This window comes from Miniopterus schreibersii (assembly GCF_964146895.1).
Source record: "Miniopterus schreibersii genome assembly, chromosome: 10".
Lineage (NCBI taxonomy): Eukaryota > Metazoa > Chordata > Mammalia > Chiroptera > Miniopteridae > Miniopterus > Miniopterus schreibersii.
This window is the reverse complement of record NC_138110.1, coordinates 55,133,051-55,153,757: the sequence shown is the minus strand read 5'-3', so window position 1 is coordinate 55,153,757 and position 20,707 is coordinate 55,133,051. Positions and strand designations below refer to the sequence as shown.

Genomic DNA, 20,707 nt, shown 5'->3' with positions numbered 1-20,707 from the left:
TGTGTTTTTGCCTTCCATGTTTTCATAAACCCATTAAATAATGAAAGAAAGGAGAAGCCATAGTGAGGCACTTCCAAAGTCAAGTCTGGGGCATGACTAGATTTTTCTAGCCAAAGGCTTGGAGTAGGGTGGAATGGAGAGAGCACCTTCTCAAATATATTCAGTAAAATAGGAAAATGACTGGTGAAACTGCTTACTTATTTGGGGGTAAATAAGAAGATACTCTACCTGGGATATCTTCAAAGTGATTTTCTGGAGATTACCTTTGGCAACAGAATCAATTTTGAGTTCCAAAAATTCTTCCTGGAGCTCTTCTGATAAAGACAAATGTCAGGAAGAAAAGATTCCTTGTAAGCTTATAAATGGGATTTTCAAATAGGACATCAAGAAAATATCACCTGAACTCATCCTCCAGGAAGACCAGATAAAACGTGTTTTTCCCCCTCTTTGAAATAAGTTTTGAAAACCTTGTGCTTGAGAGTTTTATCAAATGAAGATATTTTAACCTTCAAATTGCTATACCCGTAGACAGATTTGGTTCATGAATGCTTGTTTGATTCTTAAAGCTCCAAGTTCCTCAAAAATAGTGGCTGCCCTGGCCGGGTGGCTCAGTTGATTAGGGGGGTGTCATCCGTAAACCAAAAGGTTGCGGGTTTGATTCCTGGTCAGGGCACATACCTAGGTTGCAGGTTCAATCCCCGGTCAGGGCAAGTGAGGGAGGTAACCAATCGATTTTTCTCTTTCTCTCTCTCTAAAAATCAATAAAACATATCCTCGGGTGAGGATTAAAAAAATAAAAATATAGTGGCCAAATAATGTGTAACAAGACTATGATCCAGCAATTCCATTTATAGGAATATACTCTAAAGACACCCTCCAAAATATGAATCTATATATGCATGAGGTTATTCACTGCAGCATTTGGTAATTACAAAATAATGAACACTACCTAAATGTCTGAACATATATAATTGAATAAATCAGAATATGTACATACCGTGGAGTACTACACAGCTGTAAAAACGACTACAAAAGAATTCTATGAACTGATATGGAATGATTTTTAAGATAGTGTTAAGTGAAAAAAGCAAAGTGCAAAATAGTATGTATGCGACTTTAGGTGAAAAAATAAAGAGAAAATAAGAAAATGTGCATATGTCTATTTATATGACAAAAGGAAACTCAGGAAAGATAAACCAGAAAACAATGATTATCAATGAGGGACAGGTGGAGAGAATGGAGTGGACAGGATACAGAAGGGGAGTGGCACCTCTCTGAGTATATCTTTTTATAATGGATTTGACTTTTGGAAGCATGTTAAAATTCTCCATATTAAAAAATAAAAAATAAAAAACTAGGATGAAAACAACCTGAAACAAATGAATCTAAGTGTGTTTCAAACAAATAACATAACCACATTGAATGGAGGGAAAAAAAATACCTCATTAATTTATGAACACAGTATTTGACTAAATACTCTCAGCTTTTGGGGGTGGGGAGAACAGCAAACACATCTGAAATCTTTTGGGTAGGAATACAGATAGAGCAATTCTGAAATCACTTTAGATGTAGTATAGGATTAACCAATGTAAATGTGTTGACACTGGGAGCTGGGGCTCTCGCTGAGGCAGAGGAAACATGTAAATATGAAATGCTGTAAGGCCAGGACGATACTGTAGGATGAAATCTAAGATGGAGGCATCAATGTGAACTCATGTTTTCTAAAATAGGTGTATGTATGAACACATGCATATGAACATATACAAATATTATGAATATGTCATATGTGTGCATATAGGTCTGTGTACATACATGTGCACATGTATATGTGCATGAGTGTGTATATTTCATTTTGACAAGTGAAAGAGCCAAAAAGCAAAGATACCCCATTAACAATGTGCACACCTAGCACCCAGATCTTGGTTTCTAATACCAAAGCTCCTCAGAGAAATGGCTGATTCCAAGGCTAAGGTAGGAAAGATATAAAGATGGGCTGAAACATTTTGCCTTATTTGAAAGTAAGGAAGTGTTCCAAAAATGAAGAAAGCATGTCAAAAAGACATAGGAGACTGCTTGAAGAGCTCTCCTTGGTCAAAACTGGGACCATTTAAGCACTAAAGTCATTGAGGACAGTAATGAATTACAAGTCATTGAAAACAATAGGAATCCATACCAATGACAGATAATGAATAAATAAGGGAAAAGGGGGAGCTCTTGCTTACTGTAGAATCCAAATGGTAAATGTACAGGGAGTGCTGGAGTTGGGAAATCATTTCGTACCTACTGTAGAAAACATGAGTACAGTCAAGAATCACCAAGGAATGCAAAATATAGGGAGAACAATCTGAAGAGGAGCAAGGTACTTGCATGATCTTAAATTATCTCCCCAAAGATTGCTTATTAGTTGCAAGTGAACAAAAGCAGTAACCACACAATGGTTATATAAGAAAATGACCTTACTCTTAGGAAAGGCAACTGGAGTATTTAGGGATAAAAAGGTTTAAAATATGTAAGTTATTAACAAATGACTCAGGAAAAAAACATAAAAATATATATAAATATAATTTATTTTGCTATATACCTATCACACAGCTGAAATGGATACTGTTCTTGCTGATAACCAATACTAATCCCCTAGACTACAAGAGTGGGCAGGGCAGGTTGGGCTGTGATATCCTATGCCTTTTACCGCAGTGACTGGTCCAGGGATGGACAAGTGATTCAGCCAGGCCAACTTGGGAGTTCTTTTTTTTACAAAAAAGTTAATTTTTGGCAGGAGTGGGTAGGAAAATAAATCTCGTTCCTCCTAGGTCATAAGGCTGCTAAGCTATGAGCGCATAGCTGAGGGCAGCCACAATTCAATCTTGAGAATATAAGCGTTGCAAAGGATGGAATGGACACCCTGATAGGCGCAGAGAAGTGTTGCAGATAAAGAACTCTGGTGGGATCCTCAACGATTACTCCTGGTTCTGATTCCTTAAGCCAATAAACCCCTTTTTTACTTGTTTAAAACTTAATTCAAGTTGGGTTTATGCCACTTGTAACCAAGAGAGTTCTAAATACTACAAAGGCCTAATACTAATACCCTCACCATTTAATGGCACTTGAGGCTAGATCAAACCAATCTTATTTTTATAATCCTCTTTTCTAGCTTTCAGAGTTAGAACCAACTAACTTGCAGGACAGAAAAAAGTGGAAGACAAGATTTTTTAGGCTCAAAGTATTTATTTTTAGTAATAAAATCAAACTTGATTTTATAATAAAATATATATCCACTTTAAAGAAAGCATCTATGGTGTGTTTATGACATGCAAGAAACTTCCAATATATAAACTATACCCTCCAAGCAGGATAACTATCAGGTATGACCAACAACAGTTTATTAGTCCGCCTCACCCCCAAAGTTCTCTCATCCTGTCTTCTACAGCTTCATTAACCAAGGAGATTTTATACATCTTTATTCTTCTGCAATATGTATTAGGAAATAAGTACATTTTTGACTGCCAAATAGAAAATCACATAATGGCAGTAAAGCGCTAAATAGACAGACTTTCTCAAACTTTTCTGCCAGCCCTATCTCCAGTTCCCAGCTTCTAAGTTTCTTTGCTAAAATTGGTAGTAAGAAACTGGGTGTTGGATCTGAGTATGAGGAGAAAGGTCTGGGTATGTGTCACAACACTGTATTACAATGATTTTTTAAATTATTACTTTGCCCCCATGGATTCCAAGTATTTAAAATTTTTATTTACTAAACAAACTGTATTATTATTTCAAAAAGACTCATCTTCCCATTTTAAAATTCAATTTTATAATATGTCCATCAAAGTCTTAGCAGAAAATAATCATTTACTGCCACAGTGAGTTGCCACAATTCCCAAATTCAGAATGACTGAAAATAGCTCATGATGCCAATCACTGCCTTTATAGACATGCAAATGTCTGGGGAGTAGAGCGAGAGCCACTGCTCCCCTCTAGGAACAACTCCTCTGAGACGCAAGCGTCCTGTCCAGGCCTTGCGCAGGCTCTGATCCTCTTCCCAGTACACACTGAAAACATGGGTACTGCCTCTAAAGCACTCATTGGCAAACTTAATTCAACTCTTACTTAATTCCCATATTAGTTCAGCCTATATTCAAAAAACTGAGTTGGGCACACATTTTTAAAATACTGGTTAAAAGAAAAAAATGCAAAAAAACCCTAATTGTTTTGGAGCAGATATAGTCAGCTATAGACAAAATGAGAACCAAATCACCCTGTCCTCAGTCCTTTTAAAACCATCCAAACAAGGATTATAAAAAGTTTATGATATTATCCTAGTAAAAATATAAAACAAAAACATTACATACTTATAAGATGAAAAAGCAAAGTTTTAACAAATGTTATTAAAAGTGATCAAAGCAAATGAAATGAAAACCCAAAAAAATATAGAAAGGTTTCAAATGAGACATACAAGTTATCCCTACTTGCACCAAATCCCACTTTCCAGACAGAACTGCTTTTCACTGATACCTCCCTAACTCCAAATGTGTTCCTGCCCTAGTTCCTTATTTATCCACATTAAACCTAGTTACTGACATCCTGATGTGAAAGTTAATGAATTTAAATCTTACGTATCCCCCACCCCACCCCTTCCTCTACTCAGTATTTCTGTCGAGTTCTTTCAGACAAGGCAGCCACATTTTAGCTTTCTTTAATTTTCCGTTTCCTGAATATTCCCTTTTCCTAACGCACTCTAGTTCTGCAGACAGAGCTTCATCCTGAACCTGAGGATTCTAACTTAAAATATTTTACAAGTTCTTTTCCTTGACTTGTTTCTCCCAAAGACAGCTATTCTGCTCACTCCTCTTTTTCCTCTTCTTTGCCACTTGCTTTCCTCCACTGTCTGGTGATCTTTGGTGGACTGTTCCTATACAAAATGAATGAGGTTGACAATGCAGGTGGCTGGTGAGGCTGTCTGCTGCCTAATAAGTTGCGTTTTCCAACAAGCCTCACCCCTGAAAGGGAGGCTAGGCCTAGGACTCTGCATACACAGGTGCTGCCCCTCTCCACCCCTTTTAGGATATGGGAAGGGAAAGGCAGAGACGCTAATGCCCCTAGGCTCCCTTCTTGTGAATGTCAGTCTCCACTTGGAGGCCTAGACCCTCCCCAAGAGCAAACTGCTCAGTATCTCTAGCATGGAGCTGACAGACCACACAGCCACTCTGCATAGTTCCTTAATCAGCCACCTCCACTTCGGGCCTGCCTCTCAGCCCTTTTCAGGGCTCCCAGGTCCACTGTGCCTCTCAGCCCTTTTCCAGCGCTGCCAGGTCCACTGTGAAGAGGAAGCACTTCTATCTCTGCTACAAACATAGCTCCTGCACGTGCTCTGAGCTGGGACTCCCTCCACAGCATTTATCCATCAGTAAGATAGCACTGGCCTTCCTCATCCAGAAATTCCTAACATTGCTCATCTTTGAAGAATGTACTCCCTCTGTTCTTCCAGTTATTTCACTAAGATTTGGTGAATGGAAAATAAAAGTATGCTCAGTCTACCATCATAAAACTGAAAATGCCCCCCCAAAAAACATTTATTTAAATGCATTTTGGTATTTTGCTTTGTCTTTCCTCATTAATTAATTCCTTTACTACCTGACTCAATACTCACCTCTTCCAAGGGACTCCCTGGACCAGAAATAAAATACTCTTAATCTTCCAAATCCTTTCAGCTATCCTGAATACAGTTATACTAGGTTCTTTCGCTTGCTTGTATTTTTTGCTTGTTTTTTGATTTAAATATTTGCAAGGCTGTTTCTCTAACTCCTGAAAGCTCCTCAAACATAGGGCCCATAGGTGATAATTCTGTGACACTTCCTTCCTCAACTATCCCATTCCCAACAAAAGGACTCATAAACAAAGTAAGGCACACAGGACAAACTAAATATATACTGGATAAATAAATCAAGCATTATTATTCAGTAATTGTTTCCTTACAGATCAGGTAAAAGTCCACCATACACGAGACCCCAATTTAGAAAACTCTGGGATTACAGAGGAAGCACTCTAGGTGCTCTTAGAAAACTAGGAATGGAGAGACTTAGTCCAAAGCTTCAGAGGTGGGTCTCTGCCGTTATCATTTAGATTCCTTCCCTAGATAACATAAAGCCCAGTGGGTTCAAAGCACAGGATCTCTATTCATTGTCTTATTTCTTCTAATAAATGATTAGAATGTAAAAACAAGTCTCCCAACAGAAAGAACCCGGTCTATGGACACTCTGGAGCCTAAGACTTCCTCAAAAAGATCTGCACTCTACAGAGAAGGCGACTGACTCAAACAGGGCGGCAGGGCCCAGCTGACTGGAGTTTACTCCTCCTAAGCCACAGTGATCAGCTGACTCACAGCTCAAATGGTTATATAATCAGAAGCTCTGGGGCTTAACTTTCTAGAAGCAAGCGTCAAAGAAGAAAATCAGAAAAGGTAAAACCTTTTTTTCCAGGATGTTACTAAACTTATTGGATTTGAGAGAGAAATCTGCTCTGAGTTGATAAACTAAAACAAATGGAGATAAAAAGGTAAGGCACAGAAATTGATGCTTGTAGTGGAAAAAACTCGGTTTTCCACCTTCCTGTGTAGGGAAAACCCTGTTCTTACGATGTTTCTCTCCTGTGAGTCTTCTTTACTACTCACATAAAACACTCCACTTCTGACACTTCTGGTCACCAAGCATATGGGGTTTCTCCCCACACGAACAATCCTTGGAAACCGGCATTTAACTCAATTCTGACACTACCTACCCAGAGGTAGCAGCAGATTCCACAAGTTAAGGGATCAGTCTCAAAAGACAGCTTGCCCCCACGCCACTTTGAATGCCAGTCACAAGCTCAGGTTGTTACCCCTGTTTCTAATGAACCAGCTACAAATCAGAGGTTCCAATGACCCCCTCCTTCTTGGGTTCAATTAATTTGCAAGAGCGGCTCATAGAACTCAGGGAAACACGTCTGTTAAAGGATATGATAAAGTATACACTCTACAGAAATCTGGCAGACTTCTGAATTGCAGGTTCCTGGGATCAACCTAGGAACTAATGGGCATGTGGTTAGGGCATCTACTTTTCTAATAAGCTGTCCAGGTAATTCCGTAGGCACAGCAAAGTTCAAGAACCAGAGATCCAGGTAGATAGGCCTCCATTTGGGCCAGCACACTGATTAATTTCTTGAGTTTTGAGAGAGAAGATATAAACCATTCTGACATGTGGGGAAATTCCAAAGCTTATGCTCTGCCCTCAACCAACAACATGAACACCAACACTCAAGACTAGCTGACAAAAGCAACCTCCTGCTCTGTCCAATGCTCAGCTCAGATTTAAGAAAGTACAACCTCTAGAGCTGTCAACCTACTCCTCAGGTACTCCCTAGATAGAGAGTTAAGAGCACCAGATGGCCTCATACACACTGGAATGGGTCGTCTTTCCTGTTCATGGAGCTGTGCTTCAATGCAGTGAAGTTGACTTTTACTAAAGGCTATTTCAAGAAAGAGAAATATATAATTCACAAGAACATAGAAGCATTTTATTCAAAAACTGTTGCTGAGGACAATATCCATTACATCATGTAATGTTCTCCACTGAGAGACACTTTTTTCTCAACCGGTAAAATTTTGGCTTCCCTGAGGAACTGGTATGGCGCTTTTCTAATATCAAAGCATTTCCCCAAAGCCCTTTTCAACATTATATGACCCCACACGATCCAACACCTGCCTACCTGCTGCAGCAAAACAGGCATGTGTGCCTACTTATGTATAGGTCTTTGTACATATATACACATGTATAACTGGGTATGTCTTCTTATGCTAGTAGCCCCATCCTCTTTGGGAAAAGGTAAAAAAACCATAAAAGTAAGTAAGCTATGCTAAGAGAACTTTAAATTTCAGAGACAGGGAAATGACAGAGAGCCTACCTTGGCTTCCTGGAGGAACTTTCTTACTTAAGTTTAATACTATAAAGGAGTGACCTAAGTTCACACTCCAAGGTAACTTGAAAGAAAAGGAAGAGATGGGGGGCGGGGGAGAAGGGTAGTTTTTAAAAAAGTCTTCTCCTAGCCCTGGACGGGTAGCTCAGTTGGTTAGAGCATTGTTCCAATACACAAAGGTTGTGGATTAGACCCCTGGTCACAGCACATACAAGTATCAACCAATGAATGCATAAAGAAGTAGAACAACAAATCGATGTTTGTCTGTCTCTCTCCCCACCCCCTAAAAATCAATCAATAAAAAATAAATAAAAATCAAAAAGACTTCTCCCACTTGGGCATTTTGGATTTTTATCCCCTAAGTAGTAAATGAATAATATTTATCACTATGTGCTAGACTCTACTGATCACTTGTTTAAAAGAGGAGACACATTTGAGATGGTAGGTCAAGATGGCAGTGTGGGTAAATGCGGTACTTGCCTCCCACAATCACATCAAAATTACAACTAAACTATTGGAACAACCACCATTCAGAACTGCCTGAAATCTAGCTTAATGGAAGTCCTACAACTAGATAATTAAAGAAGCCTGGTAGGAGGGGTGAAGGTATGGAATGGGCTGGTCCGACACCTACATGTGGTGTTTTTTAATTGGGAGGGATATCTTGGCTGCGGAGGTCCCCCCTGAGGAGCAAGAGTTCCAACCCCACATCAGAATTTGAGTGCTGGGAAGAGAAGGTCCCATAACTTTGGGCTGTGAAAACCAGCGGGGATTATGGCTGAGAAAGACAGAGGCTGCTGGAGTCCCAGGCAGTACCTCTTAAAGGGCCCGCACATGGACTTACTTGGACTCACTCCCTCTGAGCTCCAGCACTAGGGTAGCAGCTTGAAAGGATCCAGCGACATACTGGGAGGAACTAAATTGTCTGGCATCAGGGCAAGAGCTGGGGGGTAGATTTCTTCCACACAAAAGTGCTGGCGGAGGTCACCGTTCCTTTGCTGAGACCTCCCCACCACATAGCCAACAGGCAGGCACCATATCTGAGTCTCTGTCAACCTGGTCCACACTCTTGGCCCAGCCCAGGTGATTCCCTGAGACCCCACCCCACTCAATCTGTAAGACCACCCAAGCTGCTTCCAGTGGCTTTTTCATATGAATGGCCTGCCCAGGCTCTGGCTTCAGACTTTCCTAAAATCTCTCAAACAAGCAGCAGCTGGCCTCAGTGTGTCCTATACCTCTGGATAAGTGGCCCCAGGCCTGGCACTAGCAGCAGCCTGCCTTGGTTCACCGCTTGGCCTCTCCTGGGCACCTCTAAGCCCAACACAAGTAGCAGCTATCTGCAGATCGTTCTGTAGCTCGTGCCAGGTGGCCCCAGGCAGGGCACCAGCAGTAGCTAACTTTGCACCTCCAGGGAGGCCCCAGAGACAGTGCATCTGATGGTCAGTTTCAGACACGCTGGATTACAATCCTACCACTTCCACGAGCAACACACCCGAGGGGTGCACTCGGTGAACACCAAAGCCCCACTGAAACAAGTCCTGCTCTATTGCAGCATCTCTTGCAAAGCAGCTCTTCCACTGTAGTTGCAGCTGGTCCTCAGAGCTGGTTGGCCTGGATGTCAATCCCTCCCAGTGACACCAATAGCAATCAAGGCTCAACTATAGCAGGGCAGTGCACAGAGCCCACAGAGGGGCGCACCTCGAGTGCCTAGCTCAGGTGACTGGGGAGGCTGAGCCACTGGACCCTACAGGACACATACCACACAAGGTCACTCTACCAATTCCAGGAGACCTAAACGCAGCTCTACCTAATATAGTGGTACCTCGGTTTTCGAATGTAATCTGTTCTAGAAGACTGTTCAAGTTCTGAAATATTCGAAGAATGAGGGATCAACAGCCGACAGCTAGGCCTCATGATCTTGCACTCAGCAGAAGCTGTGTGGCATGTTCGACTTCCAAGGTGTGTTAAAAAACCGAAGCACTTCCGGGTTTACGGCGTGCATAAACTGAAATGTTCATCAACAGAGACGTTCGAAAACCGAGGTACCACTGTACACAGAAACAAACACAGGGAAGCAGCCAAATGCGGTGACAAAGAAACATGTCGCAAATGAAAGAACAAAAGAAATCTCCAGAAAAAGAACTAAATGAAATGGAAGCAAACTACCAGATACAGAACCCCATTTGGGCTACACAGAAGAATTCTGTATGTACAAGTCACTCTTACATAGCCCCAAAATCAAGAGAGAAAAAGCCTCATGTAACTTGCCCAATTTCTAAAGGATATAGCCCTATCTATCCATTGGCATCCTCTCAAAGGGTGTCTTCTGAATTTCTAAATCTCAAGAGGTTCTGTTTTCTGTTAGCAGTCCTTGAAAGCACTACCAAGCACTTCTCCAACTCATATTTTATACAGACTAATCACATCAAAATCAGGTTCCTTTAATAATACTGCTACACATATGTTTGACATCCAACCTTGTTTTGGGAAATGCCTCCTCTTTGCCCCAAAACGGGCTTTCCGGCAATGTCTGTATATTCATTACCTTGTTTCACATTTCACACAAAGTAAATGTGAATTCCTCTTAGAAAGGGAAGAAAATCATAAGCACTAGAGACCAGTGGCTAAAGTGAGCTCATATACCTATGGCTTTCTCCTGCCTTCTTATACACAAACCAAACCCCTTATCAGTGCTGTGAAACTCTCCTCCAATTACCCTAATTCTAAAACATTATCCTCAAGGATCCTCTTTGTTTTCTGCAATAACCAAAATAAGTCACTCCACTAGCTCACATCTGACTCTCCTTCCTCACACAAACTATTACTCTAAGAACCACTTCAGCTTCCCAAAGTAATTTGAAGAGGAAAGTTATTGGCTAAAGACAGAAACTCATCTGCCACCCCTTCCACACATCAGAGATCAGAGTATACTCATTAGGTTCACTGAGAAACAGAGCCCACAAGATTCTCATTAGTCAGAATCTTGATTTTTACCTATCTCTCTTGACCTTCTGCAAGGCATTTTAGGTCCTACATTCCTAGGATCCCACCCAACTCTCTATGATAGACAAAAGAAGACGTCTCCTGTCAGACAGAAAGTAGTGAACTTAAACTTGGATTACGAAATTATCCATCTGGTCCCAACCATTCTTCTGAAAATGAACTGAACCATATAGTAAATTCTGAGTTGCAGCAGACACCACCTACAAGTGCTCTCTCTTTAAAACTTAACTTTCTCCATGTCTCACTCTATTCAGGTCTGATGGCCTCACTACTTTATGTTCTGTTAGCATTCACATCTTTGTGCTTTTATAGATGCCCCTGGTCTATATTCTGCCTCTGCACTTAAGACTTCAGAAACTTAAATTTCTCTTAAATATATATAAAAAGTTATATATTTTTTGTTTTGTATGTCCTCAAAATATGTTCTGCACAAAGAATTGAGGAAGAAACCAAATGTAAAACACTACATTTGTATACAGACGACAAATGCTGAATTCCCTGAGTGCATGTGGATCCTGATAGAATCAATAGCCAGGGTCCTCAGTTATCACCTGCTCCACACTGGGTCCATGTCCTCTGATCTGCCTCTACAATCACTGTGGTCTCCTCTGGTCTCATTTACTCACCATTTCCTGAGCATCTCTGGCGTGTCAGGTGCTGTGTTAATTACTGAATGCGAGAAAACACCAGGAATGAACAGTCCTGCACTTGAGAGCTCGTAGCCTAGGGAAGCTCCGGAGTCCTTTTCTGTCTGGAATCTGAGCACACCCCTGGCTCTCCCAGGCCACCTGCACCACTGATTCCCAGGACTGTACCCCTCCTCTACTGCTGTACACTGCTGCTGTTCTAAAACCCGCTGCCCTCCCTGAATCACACCCCTCATGTCCCTTCCCTTACACCCTGTGCATGCTAACATACTCTAATTCTTTTTTCTAAACATATTTTATTGATGTATTTTTAATTGATTTTAGAGAGAAAGGAAGGGAGAGGGAGAGAGAAACATCAACGAGAAACATCAATCAGCTGCCTCCTGCACGCCCCCTCAGCTGCCTCCTGCACGCCCCCTACTGGGGATTGAACCCACAACCCAGGTTTGTGCCCTGACAGAGAATCTAACCTGTGACCTCTTGGTCCATGGAATGATGCTCAACCAACTGAGCCACACCTGCTGGGCACATACTCTAATTCTTAATTCAAAAGGAATGGCAAGAAATTACAGGGCCTGTACTAGGTTATCTTTTTCTCATTAGGAGGTGAGAAAGTGGTTCATTTTAGCTGAAAATAGTCAAGTTGTGTCCAGGGGCTGGAGTAAGCCCAAAGGCAAACCGCTCTGCAGAGACAGAGCCAAGAGCCCAGAGCCCAGAGCTGGGAGAAAGGGACGCACCTGGCCTTCTTGGACTTTGTCCTGGCTGTAGAGTCAGCACTGCTCCTCTTCTCTTTGGCCTCCTTGGTACCCGAGGCCTCCCGAGGCTTTCGCGCTTTCTTTGCTCCATCCTTCTGCTTGGACTCCTTGGGCTCCTTGGGCTCCTTGGCCCTCCTGGGCTCCTTGGCCTTCCTGGGTTCCTTTGGCTCTCTAGGTTCTCGCTTCCTCTTTGGCTTGGGCTCCCTGTCCTTGCTTCCCTTTGCTGCCCCCTCTTGCTCTCCTGGATCCTTTTTCTTCCGTTTCTTCTTCACTCCAGTGCCTCCTCCTCCACTGTCCTCCATCCCATTATGAGATGTCATTTTCCTAGGAAAAAGGGTCTCAGCTTCCTCTTCAGCAGCGTACAGGTCCTTCTGGGGCAGACAGTGACTGGCAACATCTTCAATTTTTTCTTCCTGATCAGTGCTGTGGTCAAATGGGGAGGGGGATTTGTAATCAAAATTGACGGAGGCATCAGACATTGGGGAGTGATTCAGAACTTTTAAATGTGACAACTGTAAAAAAAGAGAAACAAGAATATTACTCTTCTCCTGCATGCTTCATACAAAAAGCATTATTAAGTTTGAAGGCAAGGAATTGTTCAACATTTACTAAGTTCCTACTGTTAGTTCCTTCTGCACTAAGCCTTGGGGATATGGTGGCAAACAGTAGACACATTATTTGTGTTTGCCTTTGCCCTGGTGGAGCTATACCAAGTTGTTGTTAGTAAGAAATTATGTAAGAAATTCATATATAAAAACCTCAAGGATTTTCCATATTATGTGCAAAAATCTAAAACATCTTTTAAGCTCCAGGTCTAGTACAGATAACAACAATAGTTTCCCACAAAATACCTTTAGATGCCACTAAGAGAGACAAACCCTAGGCACACAGTTCTCACCCAGAGTTGCATTTATCATGCTAATACACAAAAGTTCTGTTAAAATGTGTTCATGAACAAAGGTGCAATTACTGGGGTGATGAAGATGCAGGGTCAAATTTAGTGTGTTGCTTCATATCCCCCAAATCTTTGTTCTCACATATCATCAAGCAGCATCAACATTCAGCTGGTTTGATTTTCAACAAGAAAATCTGGATCATTCAAAACTACGCCTTTTATTTTTAACTAAAAATGGTGTTCTGCTGTATGATAATCTAACTTATTCACTAGACTCAGCACAAAATAATCTTTAGCCACATTGAAAAAACAAATACCCGTACAGGAGGAAACTTTCCTGTGATAGATGCCATTAGGAAGAATGTGTCACAAGTGCTGAAGGCAACCCTAAAAAGGAAGTTTCAAAGCTGTTTTTGAGCACCATCAAATAAAGGTACAGTCTCCTAAAGTTACCAGTTTTAAGGAAACATCCCTTTGGAAGCATAATTATAGCTCATACTTTCAGGTCTAGTGTGGCAAAGTGCATTTGTCATTTCATAACCAAGCTAAGGTTGGCAATAATCTGGTAATAATGTGGATGTTAGTTTCACGAAGCAGCACTCTCTCCTGTAAAACCAAAATAAGTGACTTATTTTGGGTCAGGAACAAAGAAATTAACTTAAGGAGAGCAGGGGAGGGACAAGCAGGCTTTCCAGGAAGATGGTTACAATGATCTTTGATGGCTCAGGAACAGCACCATATGTGAGTGGCCAGCCTGCTCTCCTAACAAGAGGCCTGGCTTGTGCGAAAGGGCACAGACACTTGCCAGGTGGTGGTGAGGTCTGCCTCCACTGTTCTGGTTACCCAATCTGTGCTGAGACTTCCCGGCCCACCCTGGGAGTGATGGGGAGTACAAAATTCAGCTGCATACTTCCCCTTCTGTTGTTTCCAGTTCCCTCCCCTCATCTGATACTCCCAAACATAACACTGAGAATCCCAGGAGAAAAAAGATGAAAGAAAAGAAGGATTTGGAGGGGGTTTGGGGGTAAGGATCTTTATCATAACTAAAGCCCAGCCTTATAAACAAGCCTAAATCCAGAGGAAACTGGTCATTCTGGCAGGACTCACTACTTTACAAAAAGAGAAAAACAGGTCAGTTTAACTACCTCATTGTTGATTTCAGTACTTGAGTGACTTAGGAAAAGGGGGAGCTAAGTAAACTTAAAAGGAATTTAAAATCAAATACAAGAATGCTTTAAAAATGGTAAATTTTATGTTTTTTACTACAATAAGAAGAAAATACAAGGCAACCAGAAACCCAACAGTGCAGTAACAGGTGCCCAGTTAAAGCTTGGATCCTGTGAGTGCATAACCATCCCTACTATATTACTAAATTCTGTGCCAGGGACACTTGGCCCTCAGGAAGGAAGCTTTTGCTTAGCATGCAAGGATGAACACACTAAAAAAGCAAGAGAAAAACAAGTCAGTTTTATTAAAGAAGCTTTTAAAAAGAACACATTCTAAAGACTTAATTATAGCAAGGTAGGTCTCTGTAGGTGAAAGTGGGATCCTCTCTTCAATTCGTACCTCATGTCAAGGTCTCTCTTCTGAGGTATAGTGCTCTCCAATGAACCTGAGGCAGGTGGAGACAACTGGATATTCAATTCAAGGGAACTGGCAATAACAGCAGCAGCAGCTAGCATTTATTGGACACATATCATATGGATTATTATTCAAACCATGTTTCATGATATCGTTAATCTTCACAATAATCCTATAAGGTTACTGTAAAGATGCCATTTTCTATATAGAGAAATGGAAGATTATTGATGTCAAGTGATATGCCCAAGGCCTTACAGCTAGTGAGTGAGTAGCTTGGACCTGAATCCTCTGGCCAAAAGCCAATGCTCATTTCATTGAACATTTTATGTCATCCCAGGGAAGCTAACACCTGCTGGGCCACCAAACCAGCATGATCAGACCTGGTTAGAAAGGTTATATGTGATGGTGTTTACAAACACTTTGGGAAAAGCTCAGATAGTTCTTTATAAAACTAAACATATACCAAACTGATGTCCCAGCAATTCCACTCCCAGGAATCATAAATAGTTGTCTAGTCTATTCCTCATGTTACAGATAAGATGATCAGTTTAGAGAGATGAAGCAATTTGTCACAGTTACATTCCTAGGAAAGGTAGGGCTGGGACATCCTAAAGGGAGAAGGGAAACCCAAGAAATACAGCACAGTTAGTCAATGATGAAAAGGGGGATTTTTCCTAAAAGGCAGATATTAGTAATAAAAATTATAAAATTATTATCTGTTAATAACCCACCAGAAATATTTTTATTTTTACAGCACCTTGCTGGGAGCTTGGAAAAGATATCTGCTGAGGATTAAAAAATATTAAGACAAAAATATTTCTTCCATGTGTCTCAAAGTAAGTGAGGAAAAAGCAAAGAGCCTAAATAAAGTCTTTGTCTCAGCTTCTACCAAGAAGAGCATTAATTCACCACACTGACCCTGGTGATTCTGATGTGGCTCCTCATTGAGCCACAGTGGGTCAGAACCATGAGGACGAGAGTTTGGTTTCAGATATCTAAGGATAAGTCAAGTAGAGGTTCTTGGATATACTTTCCAAGAGAAATTTCTACAAGGATGAATTAAACTGCCCAGGAAGAATGGATAAAGAGAGAAGAGGAAACAGAACCAAAACCTGAGAAACATTAATATTTAAGGGTGCCCAAGAGAAAGGAAAACCTACAGAGACAGCAAGAAGCAGCAGTCAGGTCAGTGATACAGGAGGGGAAAAAATCTAAGAAAATGTGGAATGGTATCACAGAAGCCTGAAGACAGAGCATTTGAAGACAGAATGATCACGGGTGTCAAATGCTGCAGAGAAGCAGGCAAGTTAAGGACTAAAGAGTAATCAACAGATTTGGAAATGTAATTTTTGCAACAACCCTCCAACCCCAAGGTCCTTGAATCTATCATTTCTAGTCTCCATCTCTATTTTCTTATTTTTTGTTACAATGAAAACAGGGGGGTAGAGTGATGGTATATTTTTTCTCTTATGATGTTTCAAGACTCAAAAATTTCTCTTCTCTAAATTCCGTAGGCAAAGTCAACCTAAGCTTTGTTAATTCCAGGGAGTAACAAAAACTGGGGTAAGGTAGATTATTAATTTTAGATGTGGCCATGGAAGAGTTAGGAGTACAGAGGAAAAATAATATTTAATAATTGCCTGTGTTATTTTTAGAAATGACAAGTTTTATTTTCAAACAACTATGGCTTTGGGCAAACCAAAACCTCAAAGTGATTCAATTATTTAATCTGCCAAAGTAGACTTGTTTATTCCACCAACCAAGGCCAGGAGAGACCTCTTCTAAAATTTTTTGGTGATATCTTCTAGGCCAAATAGATGCTCAACACATACAGTACTGAGAGAGTAAATAAGATTATTTTCCTACCTCTTCATTCCTGGCCCACCTGTAATTTTACTGTCGTCTTGGGCTTCCTAAGTCCCTAAGCCCAGAACTTAGGCCAACCCTGGCCCATGCCACTGCCACATACCAGCAAGACCCTGGCCTGGAGTAGAAATACTATATACGTGGATAGGGAATGGTTTTATTAATATATATATCTCAACCTTTTAGTCACAACTACTCTAAGTAGTCAAAATTATTTTGATACTTTGAAAATAAAATAGATGCCAGTACTGATAATAGCTAATTGTATTAAGGATTGATAGTATTAGGTAGTAAACGGTTTTTAAAATAGATTATGTCATCAAAACATCTCTAAGAGATAGTAGGTATATTATGGTTCCAATTAGGACTCAATTTTATAGAGTTGAGGCTCAGACAGGTTAAATAACTCACCCAAAGTCACACAGCTTGTACAGAGTAGAGATAAGATGTGAACCCAGGTTTGACTCTGGGTCACTGCCTCATGTTCTGCATGTATCAAAATTAGATATAAGAATCAGCAAGACTCTCTAACCACCTCTACTTTATTTCCATCATCCATTCCCCAACACCACTGTACCCCCTAAGCTTCCCACAGACAGTTTTCAACTCTTCTATGTATTCCTTCATAAATCCATTTGTTTCCCAGATCAGAAGGACAGAATACACAATGAACAAGCAATTGAGCAGAACATGTAAGATTAAATAAGTAATTTCTAAGATTTTTCAACTTCACCCAGAAGGGTCCCAAGATAAGGGCTAATAAACATGGAATGTGGACTTGGCAGCCACCAGAAGACCTACAGCCACCATCCTAAGAATGCATTTTGCTAGCAGTGGACATTGTATTTCCTTTATCCTCACACAAAATGAAAACTTCTGATTCTTGGTCAATAAATACTATGTGGTTTCCAAAAACTTGCAAAATTTATCCCAAACCTTACTACTAGTAAAAGAATGGGCTGAGGGACCGGACAGTGAGTGAATGAGAAAACTATAAACCACATCAAAAGGGGAAAGAAGTTCCTATTGAACTTCTGCTTTTTTCATAATCCTCACAATACTAGATTTGCGCTAGTTTTCCCAAGGGTGAACTGAACTTAGGTAAAGGAAGATAATTCTCCACAGTCACATCAACACTTGTATGTGAACTGAAGATGTCGCAGATTGTAAATCTTTCACTGCCACCTTGATGCTGCTCCAAAGGCCTGGTCACCAGAGCTTCCCAGACTCCTCTTGTCAGGACAGCAATGCTATTCACAGTTTTACTCTCCTAATTATTGCATGTCTAGGTTAACCTCCTGGTCATAGCTCCAAGTTTTAATTCTACTTATATTAGCTATTTCTATTGCATTCATGCTTATTAACGCTCTTCTATATTGTATACGTGCACCCAAAACCCTCTTACCCCTTAAGATTACAAGTGCCTGTAGACCATGACACCTATCATATATCACGTAAAAATTAATATATTTTGTACTTCTCTCAGTACCAAACAAGGAGCTAGAATGAATAAAAATCAGTATTTCTGTATCACAGGTTTGTTCCATCGCTAGTTATTTTTAGCTGTATATAGCCATAGTGTTACCAGATTTTCAATGATTACAGTTCACATTTTATCTCTCTAGCTAATTTTTTTCTGCCTAATACTACTTGGTCATCTTAGAGATTAAAATATATATATTTCTTAGAAGCAGCTTATTTTTTACTGTAGATAGAAGACTATACCCAGTGATTCATTTTCAAATGCTTTATTAAAGTCTGTTTTTTCTTGCAATACTTCCTTAGGCAATACAAAGCCAATCTCTAAACTCTTTATTCTTGGCACACTACTCCTGTTATGCTCTTTCTGGTAAATAAGAAGCATGATTACTTATTACTGAGTTTTGATTAACTTGTAAAATTTGTCATCTCAGTTAATTCACCTTAATAAAATTTTGGACAAGGAAATGATGAATTTTCAAGCTCAGAATGTATTTACATGTAATTTTCTCCAAAGAGGAAAAAATAAATTAATAGTAATGAGGGTTTTTAAAGAGTGGACATTCTGTTTGCTGCTACTTCTAACACCTCAGAATTGTGGTAAGGGAGATGGCAAAGTTTGATGGTTAATTTTATTGTTATACTGAAGGATTTCCTTGCTGCTGACATACTGAATGCCAAGTAACTTGATAAATTATCTTATTTAATCTTTATCAATACCTTATGAGGCATGTATGACTGTTCTCACTTAAGTGATAAAAAATGAGGCTAAACTTGTCCAATGTTACAAAGCTAAGTGGCAGAGTTAGAGTTTCAATCCTGTTCAGCAGGAATCAAAGCCCAAGTTCATTCCAGAACATGGGCCTCCTCTCTGTCACACACAATGAACTCTCTACACACATGCTCAGTCCTGAAGTCTGAGGATTGCTTTAGCATGACGGTAATTTTCTGTTTTCATGCTCTGCAACTTCTTGTGGTCCAGTAATCAGTATGGCCTATCACCAGTGCAATAGAAGTAATAGAATCAATTCCTCCTGAAAATTCTCCACTTAATTAACTTGCTACTCTACCACAGCTAATATTAACTTTTAAATAAAAACCCTGCCCTGTTCATCAACATTACTGTGAGGTCTAAAATGAAAACTGAGGTTACTCAATAGCTGACTGACATACCAAAGGTCTTAATATGAACCAGTAAAATCTCAAAAGAAACTCTAATTCATTCAGGGGTAATTTTGGTAAAGAATGTTTTCATTGAAATAAAAGCTTACCTTAAAGAATGTCTTAAAAATTAAATATGCCAACTGTTTTGAGGGTTTGGGGTTCTCTTCAGTAATGTGTTCTTTTTAACAACAGCATAATATTCCACTAGGTAGAGATGCTATGATTAAATAGTCCCCTTTTTGATGGACATGTAATTCTTTTCCAGTTTTGCTATTCTAAACAAAGCAGCAATGAAAGCCCTTGTATATACAGTTTTGCATACCTAAGTATATCCATAGGATAAATGCCTGAAAGATGGAACTGCGTTGCCTATAGTGTTTGTCTACCAGCTGATGCCTCCATAGGGCCAGAACAGGAAGAAATCAGCATGTAGAAAATATTTAATCATTGTTCTTCCTGTTAAGAATTGGCAGCAGGGTACTCAATTTCCCAAAACAGGATGTTTGTTTTGGTTTCACAAGGACCTATCCAATGGGGACAGACTAGAGGGTAGTCCCTGTAACCAAATCCCTAAGTCACCCTTTATCTAACTGGTCACTGCTGCCTAGGAGCAGAGTGGAGAGGAAAGTTGGCTGGTCCCACCCAACATATTTGCACAGGGGGCCAGTGAAGGGCAGGGATTCAGATCTCCCCAGTTACCAGGCTGTCATTCGATTCTGTAAAAGGAAAACAGCCTGTCAGAAATAGCCTGTTTCCAAGAGACAGAGGCAGGTACCCCCATCTTACCTCCCTGAGCCACACTGGTTGGGGTCTCTGGGTTCCTTTGAATATGTAACTACTGGGAGCACAGAAGTACCAACTAGGAAAAAGGAAAAAGATCCTGGCAGGATCGGTCACACAGGCCAATGTTTTTATCAACTCCCTTCTCTTTTGCAGAAACCAAATACCAAATAGCTAATGTTTATATCCTTTCAATCAGTTCACTATTTTCTCTAGGAGGAAAATTCCACAGATCATCATAAGTAAGAATTTATAAATGAGAAGCCTTTTATTTTAACCAAACATCAAAAATGATAAATATATAAACAATTGATCACATTGCTCTTTATTGAAAACTTAGCTGTTCTGGGAGGAGGAGAATTTTCGTTTCCATGAAGCTAACTTTGAATAATATTCTGATTTAGTTTTCATTACATTTATTCCTATATAGAGCTGACCTGAACATACATAATAATCTGTATACTAAGTCACTCAGAACAGAGCTCTCAGTTACCACATGGAGAATAGGAAACAGGGGCAGCCTCATACCAGAGGCTATGAGATGAGCCAAAACTGTCGGCTCTCCTCTTGCTAAAAAAGCACCAGTGTATGCT

The 20,707-nt window shown here is 40.3% G+C and overlaps 1 protein-coding gene across 1 annotated transcript in view; it reads right to left on the bottom strand.

Annotated features, from left to right (window-relative positions):
• CHD6 (chromodomain helicase DNA binding protein 6) overlaps positions 1 to 20,707 on the bottom strand; it is a 170,323-nt gene that overhangs the window by 102,923 nt on the left and 46,693 nt on the right. Inside the window, exon 3 of the mRNA XM_081149734.1 lies at positions 12,332 to 12,861. Within this exon, the coding sequence (XP_081005860.1) occupies positions 12,332 to 12,861 (530 nt within the window). The remainder of the gene's footprint in view (positions 1 to 12,331; positions 12,862 to 20,707) is intronic.